This window comes from Prionailurus bengalensis, chromosome B2, assembly GCF_016509475.1.
Source record: "Prionailurus bengalensis isolate Pbe53 chromosome B2, Fcat_Pben_1.1_paternal_pri, whole genome shotgun sequence".
Taxonomy (NCBI): Eukaryota; Metazoa; Chordata; class Mammalia; order Carnivora; family Felidae; genus Prionailurus; species Prionailurus bengalensis.
This window is the reverse complement of record NC_057349.1, coordinates 100,139,511-100,153,371: the sequence shown is the minus strand read 5'-3', so window position 1 is coordinate 100,153,371 and position 13,861 is coordinate 100,139,511. Positions and strand designations below refer to the sequence as shown.

Below are 13,861 nucleotides of genomic sequence, written 5' to 3'. Positions count from 1 at the left end.
CCACAGTGTAAGAAACTAAGGGATCTTCTCTGCAAGAATTAAAAGAAATAAACAAGGCAGAAATCGAGGACATGAGAACACATAGTTAAGACAATTACCCAAAAAAATGCTGGAATATATAGAAAAATTATCTCTGCCAAAATTCAATGTTATGAAACTTTAGAACTTGTTAAATATGAGACTACTTATAGCTAAATAAAAATCCAAGTCAAGTTCAACTTAGCTCAAATGCATTCAGTGGGAGGAGCTTAAATCCTCCTGGCCACCAACATGACCCAGCCTCGGTTTGCTTCCTTAACACACATGGAAAGATAAACCTCTTAGATCACTGAACACCACTGTCTACCACTATAACCCATTAAAACCAGGCCTTTCCTAAGTGCCATGATAATTTACATTATGCCGTTTGAGAAGGTATCTATGACAACTTTTCTGACCCCAAATACTTGTTAATTTCTAATATAACAGAAAATAAAGTCTTCCTGGAAACATCTTGTGTGATGTTTCTCCCACTATACCTGCGTTATCAAATATGGAAGCCACCAGCTAATGTAGATATTTAAATTAAAAATTCACTTTCTATGTCTTACATGCCATATTTCAAGGGCTCAATTCACCAAATGTAGCCAGTGGCTACTGGGCAGCGCAGATGTAAAACGTTCTCATCATTATGGAAAACTCTACTGGACAGTACTGCCTTAGAGGCCAAGTTCCACGGAGGGAGGAACCTCCTGATCTTCTCACCCGTGTACACATAGCACCTCCCCCAGAGACTGCCAAATAGGAGGCATTCAACAGACATAAGGAATAAATATTCAACAGCGAATACAGTAAACGGAGAGGACTGGAGAGAATTCAGAACAGAGTCCTAGAGAGTGTGTGTGTAAGAAAGAGGAGGGAGTACATGGGGACTATAGACTCTTACAGATTTAAGGTCAGTAGAGAAGCTAAAACAAAAACAAACTGAATTCCCCAACGCAGTAAAGAATTTGACATTCCCAAAAAGTGAATCTTGCAACCCAAAGTGGTCGGTCCCCAGGCCAATAGCTCCCTATCTCCTAAGAGTTTGTTAGAAACGTAGAGTCTCAGCCCCTATCCCAGGCAGTACTGAATTCGAATCTGCATTTTAACAAGCAACTCAAATGCACATTACAGTTTGAGAAGCGCTAGTCTAGTGCTCTACCCTTGCAGACTGAGAAAAGGATCCCTCACTCAGGAAATGTGAAAACAAAAAACAAAGAGCCACTACGTACAACTGCATGAAAATCTGTAATAATCACGATAAAAATTTCAGTTAAAAAAAGGAACATTTCTGGGCGCCTGGGTGGCTCAACCAGTTGAGTGTCTGACTCTTGATTTTGGCTCAGGTCACGATCCCAGGGTTGTGGGATCAGGCTCTGTGCCGAGCATGGAGCCTGCTTAAGATTCTCTCCCCTTCATGCTCTCCAAAAAAAAAAAAAAAAAAAAAAAAAAAAAAAAAAAAAAAAAAAGGAACATCTCTAAAAAACTTGGAATCATACCTCAAGCTTTTTTGTATCCCTTCTCTGCCACCTCTACCCCCACTGCACCCCCCGAGTACAGGAAAATATCAAACCCACATGATATCTGTGAGTTCACATATGCAAACACACACACATTCACAGCACTGTGAACAAAACAACTGGCCCTTAACACACACAGACACAGGGTATCCCAGAAGAACAGATGTTCTTCCATTAAGAACTTCAAGCTCGATTTTAGTGATAACTTTTAAGTGGCAAGACTGAGTGATACGTTGCTATGGTTTTATTTATTTATTTTATATGTATATAAATTACAAGTCTTCAAACTAACAACCAGTCCATCAACTATAGTGCCCATGTACTCTGGACACAAAATTCAAGTTGTTTCTGAAACTTTATCTGGTAGGAGGAAATTCTCTTTTTACCTCTTTACCCAGGAAATTACATTGATGAGAAATTAAGAAATTTTTTTAGGTGTTTAAAATTATAAATTACTTATACAGGCCTGGCTGGTGCAGTCAGTAGAGCATAAGACTCTTGATCGCAGAGTCCTAAGTCTCAGCCCCACGTTGGGCACAGAGATTACTTTTAAAAAATAAATAAAAACTATATAAATTACTTACACTTGTCCCTTACATTTTTATGTACTTCCCTAATCTTCCAGCATGACCTTTCTTTGTATAAATTACTTATACTTGACCCTCATTACTTTTATATAATAAAAACTGATTTTTAGGGGCACCTGGGTGGCTCAGTCAGTTGAGCGTCTGACTTCAGCTCAGGTCATGATCTCACACTAGTGAGTTCGAGCCCCGTGTTGGGCTCTGTGCTGACAGCTCAGAGCCTGGAGCCTGCTTTGGATTCTGTGCCTCCCTCTCTCTCTGCCCCTAACCCATTCACATTCTGTCTGTGTGTCTCAAAAATAAATAAACATTAAAAAAATCTATAAAAAACTGATTTTTAAATTTTTTTTTCAACGTTTATTTATTTTTGGGACAGAGAGAGACAGAGCATGAACGGGGGAGGGGCAGAGAGAGAGGGAGACACAGAATCGGAAACAGGCTCCAGGCTCTGAGCCATCAGCCCAGAGCCTGACGCGGGCCTCGAACCCACGGACCGCGAGATCGTGACCTGGCTGAAGTTGGACGCTTAACCGACTGCGCCACCCAGGCGCCCCAAAAAACTGATTTTTAAAAACAATTTTTCTTTAAAAAAGAAGAGTAATTGAAAAATGCTCTCAACGTCTTCTTGGACTTTACTATGAAAATACAATTAAACTGAAATTTACCTATTTCCCTCATAGTAAGCTGCATTTGAACAGGCTAAAAGCATAGTGGTAAAGGACATAAAATGTCAAGGGAAAAAAAGGCGTAACTCGGAGTTAGCCTATCCAGTACCCCACAAACAAAGAGATTCTCCCCTATCAGGTTTGTTGGCCTGGCCTATGGGGAGCCTTCCATCCCCACATTAGTTCACTCGGTTTGGTACCTATATCACTTTCAATAACTTCTGAGGGTTTCTTTTCCCCAGCTCAAACTTTTTAGTTCTCTTAAACCTTGGTTCTATAGGTACCAGAGCGTAGCAAACACACTCTAAGGCGACCCCCTATGAGCCACATCTCTGTATTAGCCTCTCCCCTGGAGTTTGGGTAGAATTTATGACTTGCTTCCCGCCAAGCGCAGATGGAAAAGGTGACGGGAGGTCACTCCTGTGATTATGTTATAGAAGATTCCAACAGAGTGGACTCAGGTGAGAGATTCTCCTGCTGGCTTTGAAGAAATAGGCTGCCATGTTGTGAGAGGATCTACAGAGGCCTGCTTGGCAAAAAAAAAAAACCCAAAAAAACCCGTGGGAGGTTCTGGGAATTGGTACCGGTGCTGGCTGACAGCAAAACAACAGGGACCTCAGCCTACCACAGCAAGGAACTGAGGATTGTCAACCATCGCACACATGGCCCTGGAAGAGAACCCGATGCTCCAGAAAGGAGCACAGCCGTACCCAACGACTTGACCGCAGCCCCACGAGACCCTGAGCAGAGGATCCGGGGAAGTCATGCCCAAATTCCTGACCCAAGAAACTGTGAGATAATAAATGTCCAAACTGCTAAATCTGCTCTTCAGCAAGAGAGAGCTTCACTCTTGGTTACTCACAGATCAACAGACACTTACCTAAGAACTGCTTAGGATGAATGCTAATTCTTGGAATTGTACTAAGTCTTATCCTTCCAATATGGAAATACATCATCAAACTTTCACAATGCCTATAATCTCACATGGCCATTCACATTTTGGTTTGTGGAACCCTAGTGGATTTTCCAGTTTGGATTTCCAAATTTGCTGCCATGTTCTTATTATCATCCTTCTCTCCCCGAGCTGCATCTTCTACCCCTTAAACGTAGATGCTGCAGACAGAATCCCTGTTCCAGCAAGCCTCCCGGCTGGCAAACAGTAGCAACTGCCTAAATTCCACCAACCTGAGAAAACGCACTAAATGCAGCAGGGGTGGTCTCCAAGTGCCAGCTAGAAGTACAATATAAAAAGAGCAAGAATAGGCGTTTTGCTGTACATTTCTCCACCAGCCTTCTCCAAAAGTGCTAGATTATTAACATAAACAATTATCGCAGCAGGTAGAGAAGGTGAGTGGGCAGTGGTTAAGAAAGAGACCGTATTTCGCTTAGGAAAAAACAAAGGCAAAATTATAGAAATGAGATAAGAGAAAGCAAACATACCACAATCGAGTAGAAATGAACTGTTATTCACCATAAAACTAACAAAAACTATCATCAGTGCTAGTCATTTGCCACGCTCCTATGAAGTACTCTTTGTGGTCCCTGGACCCCTAAGCTATCAAGCCACTTTCTACTCATTATTTTGGTTTCCCAGATGTTTCAAACTCAGAAAGGAAGAGCCCTAGATGGGTGATACAAATATTCCCAACACTGGAAAAGACTGTGCCTCTTTGTAAATTAAACTAGCAGCCTAGTTTACAGTGTTAACAATGTGATTACCAGCCAGACTCAACGAGGAGCGAGTCCTGGAAATGCAAGGCTCAGACCCAGAGCCTGTTGCTAAGGAAGACACTGTCCACAGCTGTACTAACATAGTAACTCTGAAGAAACAGCTTTTCAAGTCGGAACATCGCGCCTCCAAATCCTGCTTGAACATCAAGAAAGTCAGCATATAAAAATAACTTTTCTCTTTAAAATATCTGTAAAAATAGTAAAATCTCCATAACTGAATGGATTACTGTTTAAGACACTGATTGTAACATGCAACATTACTTCGTATATGTACACGGACAACCATCAGTTAAATTTTGTCAGTGTTAAGAGACTACTGACTGTAAGACAAAGTCTGATCTCAGAGATGTTAAAAATGTGAAAATAAATGTGAAAAGAAGGTGCATCTTAGAATGGATGAAATACTCAAAATGTGTTTTGCAAATCATTATTAAACATGGAGTCTCTTAAACTGACACGTATTCACAATTGGTACTATGCTTAAAACTATCAACTTTGCTTCATTTGTCATTTGAAAGGAAGAATGGATGGCACTTATATTAATTTCTAACAGCCATCTTGCACAAACTTTTTTTTTCCCCCTTGCATATACTTTAAATAAAAAAAACTTATGGATTCCTAGTTTGAAAACCACCTCAGTTTCACTTTTGGAATCACAGGTCAGGAGAGAAGATAAATGAGGCCTGCGTAAGTTCAGTGACTGAGTGCAGGACCAGATAAGTAGGAAGCAGCGGTCAAGGTTTGAAGCCAGGTCTCTTGGGGTCCCGTTCTGTGTTCTCTTCATAGAAATCAGAAATCAGAAATCAGAAATCAGAAATCAAATGAGGATTAGCGTTTTCTGGTGCGCTACTACAGAGAGGGCAAAGCAATGAAAAAAATCCCTGTCCACTTGCAAAGTTGCTCTTTTATGAAACGACACTCGTCAACTTCCCTGGCAGAATACTGATGACTGATCATTTGTTCGGCTCATCGATTCAACTGTTAGACGGTTTCACACGCTATTTAGAATGGAACCCAACCTCTCAACAACAAACACCTTCTTTGCACGCTCTGAGGGATGGAGACCATAAAACATTACTGACTCAGCCACGTGCCAAACACTAGCCTCACAACAAGATCCTGCTGTATGAGACCATTTGTTCTTTATGGAAAAGTCTGGGAATTACAGAACCTCCCAAAACTTTTTTAGCATTTGCTAAACGTACTCTGAGCTAGAAATTTTGATTCCCCAAAGCATGTTGAAAATCCGTTAAGGCTCTGCTCTGACTGGCTTCTTTAGAACTGGAGACTATTCAAGGAGGTCAGTAAATAATCCAACTTCTCTAGGTGTTAGTCCCTTTTAGCCTGGTTTCTTGCAAGGTGATTCACAGGGGACTTGCCAGTATTAACTGGAGAGGACTCCAACACCACCGCACTGGAGTGGGAGTGACTGGAGACTTCAGCTAAGGGCTCCGTCAGAATATTTCTAGATGTCTCTATTACGGAATTCCTCATTGTATCATTCATTTCAATCACTTCAAAATCCATTTCGTTCCACTTTTCTGCATCTTCTTCCTCATTGTCTTCGTCGTAGTCATTTAGCTCAGAACTAGAAAGCAAAGCTTTCTGGTCCTCGCTTTTTCTGTGTTCTTTCCGCTGTGGATCGAGAGGTGAGGTGGCGAGTTTATAGAGCACAGGAAATAAAACAGCAGTGGCTATCGATGCCCCCAAAGAGGTATACAAAACTACAGGCAAATCAGGGTATTCTCCTTGAAGAATTCCAATTACCGCAGGAATAGCCATTTCTCCCAGGGCAGCACCAACTACAAAAAAAGCTGCGGATTTCCCATGGATGGTGGTGTATTGCTCAATCCAAGAAACACCGCTGGGAAACGTGGTTGCCATCGAGGCCCCATACACTGACGTTGCTATCCAGAGACAAACTGGGCTCTTGTCGAAAAGCACCAGCAGTAAAGATGACCCCAGGCTGCCGATGTTGCTTAACACAATCATGGTTCCAGGTTGTAAACACGTAGCAAAGAAGATTGCCAGGCCCCTGCAGGCTGCAAAGGTCCCCCAGAAGATGGAGTTCAACCCAGCTGCTTCACTCTCCTTCATGCCGGCGTGGGTGGTCGCGAACGAGAAAACGTAAGAGCCATAGGTTACCTCGGCCCCCACGTAAAAAAAGAAGAACAGAAAAAGCAGACACAGAAGGGCATTGTGATATTTCGCTCTCCGAGACCTCTGAGCTGATGCTTTGGTTTTTTCCTGCCTTGAGCTTTTCTTCAAAAACAGAGCCAAAAAAAAGACAGAAACTACAAAAATGTAGGTACCGATAACAGCGTAAGCCCACAGTAAATTCAGATTGTCAGGTACTCCAAGTAGAGATTCTGGGTCAGCTTCAGACGACTGGTTGAGAGAACTGTGAGAGTCAGCTTCTGTGTGGTTGTCAGCAGACCCCGTCGTGCCCAATGCCAGTTTAGCCAGTAGTGGAGCCAAGAAGGCACCCAAGGCAAAACTGAAGTGTAAGGCCTGCATATGTGGGGCTCCTCTGTCCCCCCATATGGCCAAGATTAGGACGTTACCACCTACCAATGAAAGATGAGGAAAATGATTTAATCACAGAAACTTGGCAAAAACCCGTTCATTACTATCAGAAAGAGGAAGAGCCTACTTTATGTGGCACTAGGATTATATAACATTCTAAATGATCAGATGTTACAACTCGCCCAATTCTGTGATTAAGGCACTCTAACCTCCCACCACCAGAGAACTGGAAGCAGTGTAACATCACATACTCACAAATGGATTCCTCAAGCTAGTAAACCACTCCCTCCTAGAGCTAGGGACATTAGCCCAAGGCTTTTTATAACACAGTTCTAATACCAGGATGGCAGGGCGAGGGTGGATATTTACTTATAAGCATTTTAAGTATATATGATCACCAGATACTGGTCAAATTACCAAGCAGCCAGTTGAGGGAAATGATTCATGTATATTAACAGATGCAAAACACGTGTTCAGAAACCCGAACACTATAGAGTTCTGCTGTGCCCATGACAGGTAACAAGGATACCTCCTCTACAAGGTGAAAGGCAAGAAGCATCAAGTCTTGGGTTTTCTTTCTGTTGTTTTTTTTTTTTTTTTTTTTTAAACCAAACAAAGCCTAAAGTACAAAACATCCCCGATCTATTAAGTAACAGTAGAGCAAGGGATAAGAGTTGCTTTTAGGGGTGGACAAAAATGCCAAGCATATTATTTAGTAGGTTTTTAAAAGATACCAAGACCCATGGAGAGGATCTCCTGCAAGAAGGCAGGAGGTTTTGAGAGTAAACAAAAGAGCAGGAAAATAATACAGAGCACAGGTTGCTCAGAAAGGCAGAGTGCTTTTTAAAACTGGATAGCCGCTTCTAGGTTTCCTCAGCCAGCTGGTTCAACCTAGTAACCCATCAATTCCTCCCATACTACACTGATCAAGTTCTATCCCAAAATGAAAGCCCCTTCACCTGCACCATAGTTACCCACGTGGCGGACCCTTTCCTGTTTGGATACCATAAAGCAATAATCCCTCACTGAACAAAGTTCTTTAAATTCACTCCATGGTTGGCTGCTCAAAAACAGGTACCCGACTTGGCAGGAAGAGTAGTTGCCAAAAGGGTGGTTCTGACTGGGTGACCCCAGGAGCAATTCAGTAGGCTGGTGTCATTTTACACTGCAAATAGCCATTTGATGTCATCCATTCTACTTTTTCTAATAGGAAGTCCCCACTCCCAGAGGGGACACTGAAGGGCTCACTGACCTGTATCCAGAATGCCAATTGAAACACCAAAGATGGACATCATGACAATCAGTAATCCCGCTGTCTTACAGAACGGAACAAGATAGAGACCAACTGTCGTGGCCAACATTGACACCCCTGAGAAGAAAGGTAAAAGTCAGCTATCAAAAACAATATTCGCGAATCAAGTCAACATCATAAAAACTATAAACAGAAGTAGGTGAAATTACAATTAAGTAATAGCAAGTGGATGAGAGGTTCAGCATCTACAAATGGTTATTTCCTTTACAAGCTTCCATAATCTTTATGGACCATAAAATCCAAGTTGTCCTAACAGGAGTTCATTTCTAACAACACTAATAATCAAATCAGATACCATAAGGCAAAGTTTTATAGCAAACCAGACAGCTCAAGAGAACCTAGAGGGATTTTTAGATAGGAGGTAAGAAATTAAAAAGAGAAAAATAAGATGCAATTACTATAGTTTGTTGTAGAAGGGTATTAAATAATTAGGTAGGGAATAGGGAGGGAAATGCCACACAGATATGTTTCTCAACCCACTTTGGAAATCTGAGTGGTTATTCATTTATTCATCAATAACAGTAAATTATTCTCCTTACTTCCAAAGCAGTTTCATCACACTAATCCAAATTTTTTAATTTAATTTTATTTATTTTTGAAAGAGAGAGAGAGAACGCAAGCAGGGGAGGGGCAGAGACACACACACACACACACACACACACACACACACACACACAGAATCTGAAGCAAGCTCCAGGCTCTGAGCTGTTAGCACAGAGCCCAACGCGGGGCTCGAACCCACAAACCATGAGATCATGACCTGAGCTAAAGTTGGATGCCCAACTGACTAAGCCACCAAGGTGCCCCAATCCAGATTTTCTTTAAACATATCTATTTATTCAGGGGCGCCTGGATGGCTCAGTCAGATAAGCATCTGACTCTTGATTTTGGCTCAGGTCATGATCTCACAGTTTGTGGGTTTGAGCCCTGCACTGGCTCTGTGCTGACAGTGCAGAGCCTGCTTGAGATCCTGTCCCCCTGTCCCTCTGCCCTTCCCCCACTCGTGCTCTTTCTCTCTCAAAAAATAAACTTCAAACATATCTATTTATTCAAAAAGAGTAAGTTAAAAGCTTTGCCATCTATTCTGAGGGTGGGGTAGAGAGGTCTGGAGTCACCATTAACATGGGGCGGCAGGGACAAAAATTTAGCCTGTGTCATTTCACCCACCGTTCCCTCCCACCTTCATGCTCAGTCCAGGGTCTAGCCTGGGCAGGGTCAAGGAATTCATTCTGACCTATGGTGGCCCTAGGAGATCTGCCCTAAGCCCTGACAAGCCAAGATCTTTGGACAACTGGTATGTTGGCTGGTGGATCCAGGGGTGGTGCCTAAATTACAGTGATGGTCAGGAAGGCGAAGGACAGGTAGCACACCTTGGGGCTAATCTAAATTTCCGGAGCGGGCCCAGCACAGATTCCCTATAACTGCAAAGATTAAAACAGGCATGCACCCATTTGAGTCGTCAACCACTCTGCAAGCTAGTATATTTCATGTTTTAAAAACAAACTGTGAATTCCACAAAAGTTGCAAAGAGCTACAATTGGTGTTGTACTTACCCAAGAGTAGAAAATGATTCATGGCGTCAAGAAGAACTCCGCCAATCACAGAGCCACTCAAATAGCCAAAGGCACGGCCCACAAAAATCAGAGAAAGACTGCTAATGTTGCGGTTCACATTTGTGGCCAGATCTTGAAATGTGGGTCCCAGTATAGCAACACTCATTCCCTAAAATTTAAAAAGACGAAATCTCTTACTTGCAGCCATTAAAATAATGTCTACGTGGTAGCTTTCTTCCCTATTAAAAAGACAGGAGGGGATTTCAATGTAACGTAGGGGAATATTTTAAGTCTTACAGCCAGGAAAATTTCAGGACGACAGTACTAGTATACTGGAGCTTCAGGCTCCCTGTATCTGGTGTGTCAAATCCTACTGGTTTTCTAGTTTTGACAACTCTCAAGTTAAAAAAAAATATATTTAATTTTTTTGGCTCTTTGCTGCAGTTTTGTTTCCTTTTCGAACAATACCACAGAAGACTCTGTTGTACCAACGGTAAAATGTAACATTAAAATAATTTTTGTCTTGGCATTTCAATATACTAGATTATATACAAATAATAGGAACTTAGAGGTTAAAAAATTTATTAAAATATTGTAATATTGTTCCTGTTTTTTTGATGTTGTTAAAACAGAGCAATATTTCTGGATGCACTTGGGGGTCCTTCCTCTGACACATACAACATCCGCAGGAGATAAGCAATTTAAATGTTTCTGAGTCTACATTTTTCTTCAAAGAAAACCCCAAGCCATCAGAGGATAGTTGCTGGACACATAAAATGTTTCTATCGGTCTAGGCTTCAAGATTAATTGATTCTACTTGGACTGCTCTGCTCTAAAACTTGGGTGTGCCTCTTGCCCCAGCCAGAGCAGTCCCAGACTAAGGGCAGAGTGAGCACCTGGTATATGGAGGGAAGGCTGAGCTTCATCTCCAATCAAATTACTTCCCGCCTGCCAAGCACTTAAAACAGGACCTGGCGCAAGGTGAGGACTCCCCAAGCGTCCGCAATGATTTTTCCTTTTTCCACATCGACACATTCTAAGAATCCGTTGTGACTCCAGAGAAAGATGCTAAAGGACCAGAAGCGACTCTCCTCAGAGAACTCACCCTACCAAATCCCCAAGATCCCAATATTCCAGACAAGTGACGAGACGGAGAGGTCCAGAAATAAGGTAATGGCTGGAAGGTCAAGGGGTTGGTCAAAAGGCGCTTCTGGCCTTGCAGTTTACTCTAAGAAAAACACCGAAGGATCTGCGGGTTTGTTTTACATAAGATTGTGGGCAGAATAAGAGATATATTATTCCTGGCTCTACCACTTAAAGCCAGCTGTGTGGTCTGGAAAAGGCATTTTCCCTCTCTGGGTCTATTTCCCCATCTGCAAAAATAAGGAGGTGGCTATATTTTGTCAGACGAGGAAGAAGAAATCCCAGAAAAGCAGCTTTGTGTAATAATATGGGGTCTGCGTGGGCGCGAGGGGCAGGGGCTATAAACCTGGCAAACCCCCTTGCAGCTCCCCACCCCACGTAGGAGAGGGAGGACGGTTGGCTGGAGCTGGAAAATATACTAGGAAAATCACTTGACAATAACCCTCCAAGATTAGAACTGTGCCCATTTTTCGGATTAGGAAACTAAGTCTGGGGGCAGATGAATGCGCCCAAGGTCGCACAGTTTGCAAGAGGCAGAGGCGAGACTCGAACTCGGAAGACCGCGTTCTCCGCAGGACGCCTGCTCACGCCCCCGGCCTGGGAGGATTCCAGCCCCCGGCTCTCACCAGACCCAGGAAGGCGGCACACAGGATCACGGTGATGAACCAGCGCAGCATGCTTCCCGCCCGGCGGCTCCGCCGGGAACCCGCCACCGCCTCATTCTCCGCCGCGGCCTCGGCCTGGAGGAGCCGCTGCCCGGCACCCGGGGCCCCGGCCCCGCGGAGTTCCAGCTCCAGCTCCAGCTCGGCGGCTCGGGAGAAGCAGTCCTGCTGCCGCCCGGCTTCTCAGCCGAGCCTCGGGAACTGGGAGCTGAGCCAGGCCCCGCCCCTCCAGGCCCGGCCGTCCCCGCTGGCGCCACCTCCCCACCTTCCTGGCCCCCTTCAGGGCCGGGAAGTCCAACTTCGGAACTAGCCGGAGGTTACAGGCCCGCGACGCGCGCCCTTCAGCCCTCAAGGTGCCTGGCGGGGGGGTGGGGGGGGTCACGTGGCGGAAATGTGGCCTCTCGCCAACCCCAGCCTGCCTCAAACCGGAAGTTTATGTGGTTGCCTGGGAGACCGGACTTCGCCCTAGGGCCCGGGCATCACACACAGCTGAGCCCACAGAGGCCCCGCGAGCGGGCGCCGCGTGGCGGAGTGAGCTGAAGCTGCAGCCTGGGACCCGATCGATCGTGAGGAAAGACGCGGCCACACTGTCCCGAGGAAATGCGGACCGAGGTTTGCAAGGTATGGCTTTGCGACCGCTCCCTGGGTCTCCTCGCTGGGCAAAGGAAGCCCGGAGGTCTGTGTCTTAGCTCCCTAGAATTGCTGCCCTCGTGCCTTTGAACTATGTCGTCCATCTGTCACTCCACAGCATTTGTTGAACCTCGTGGAAGCGTTCACGGGTATCATCTCAATTAACGCTCATAACAACCCTCCAAATTCCATGTTACCCTCGTTTTACACACAAGAGAATTAAGTCATAGAGAATAAGTAGAAACTTGCCCAAGGTCAGTCAGCGAATAAGGGGCTGTACATACACAGTGTAACAATGGCTCAAGAGAAATCTGGACCCAAAGCCGAGGTTTCAAGCACACTCCGGCTTCAATCCCTGCGAAGAATACCGTTGTTGTAAGAAAGCGGAGCAGGACGTGGGTTTTCAGGATCCCTGAGTAAAAGGTATGCCGCCGGAGGAGGAAAGGCCTTGTCTTTATCCGATTCCAGCTTTTTGATTCCTTTTGCCCTTTGACCGGACCACAGCCTCAAAACGCGTAAATATTGTTCTTTATTGTCTATTGGAAATGTTCTTTTGCACCTGGTTTCTTTTACCCGCTTAGGCTCCCAGACTACAAACCTGAGCCTCCTCATCATTTCCCTTCCAACCCATCTCTCCAGCCCCATCCATTTGGTCATTAAGCCCTTCCCAATTTACCTCAAAGTACAGATGCTGTGATTTAAGGGAACCTGTTTTAGATTGCAGAGTCCGGGAAGGCCTCTGAGAAGAGTTTGATGTGGTTGAAGCAAAAGGTATGCGTATTAAAGAGAATAGAGGATGATAGAAGAGGTAGGTTAGGTGCACATTACCGAGGGTCTCGTGCGCCATCCAGAGGAGTTTGGTCTTGAGCTCCATGCTTCAACTCACTGAGATTTAATATATTCTGTAGGAATTCAAGCTTCACAGTATTTTATCTTTATCACCTGAAACCGAACTCCTCCTTTTCCTAAAGAAATCTGCTCCTGCTCTGGGATACTCCATGCTGATACCACCAGCCGCCTGGCCATCTTTGTAAGGAACGTGAGATCCTGCCTTGCTGCTTCCTTCTTTCTCCTCGGTTTATCTCCAAGTCCTGCCAGTTTTATTTCCACAGATATTTCTAAAACTCTGCTATGATCACAGCCTACTTTTTTTTTTTTAACATTTTTATTTATTTTTGAGACAGAGAGAGACAGAGCATGAACGGGGGAGGGGCAGAGAGAGAGGGAGACACAGAATCGGAAGCAGGCTCCAGGCTTCGAGCCATCTGCCCAGAGCCCGACGCGGGGCTCGAACCCACGGACCGCGAGATCGTGACGTGAGCCGAAGTCGGACGCCCAACCGACTGAGCCACCCAGGCGCCCCAATCACAGCCTACTTTTAAAACTTGGTCACCTCTCACCAAAACTATCCCCTAAGCTCCTAATTAGGTTTCTCTCCGCTAGTCTTCTGGTCTCCCATCTTTCACTCCTGAGTAGTTCAGTGAAATGAAAATCTGCGGTATAAAACCCTTCAA

At 44.4% G+C, this 13,861-nt stretch overlaps 1 protein-coding gene across 1 annotated transcript; it reads right to left on the bottom strand.

Moving 5' to 3' along the window:
• Positions 1 to 2,672: 2,672 nt before the first annotated feature.
• MFSD4B (major facilitator superfamily domain containing 4B) lies at positions 2,673 to 12,067 on the bottom strand. Its single transcript, XM_043592122.1, is given in 5 exon segments — positions 2,673 to 5,879; positions 5,881 to 7,088; positions 8,300 to 8,416; positions 9,913 to 10,081; positions 11,682 to 12,067. Coding segments are annotated over 5 exon segments (1,581 nt in total). The 5' UTR covers positions 11,733 to 12,067; the 3' UTR covers positions 2,673 to 5,843.
• Positions 12,068 to 13,861: the final 1,794 nt, after the last annotated feature.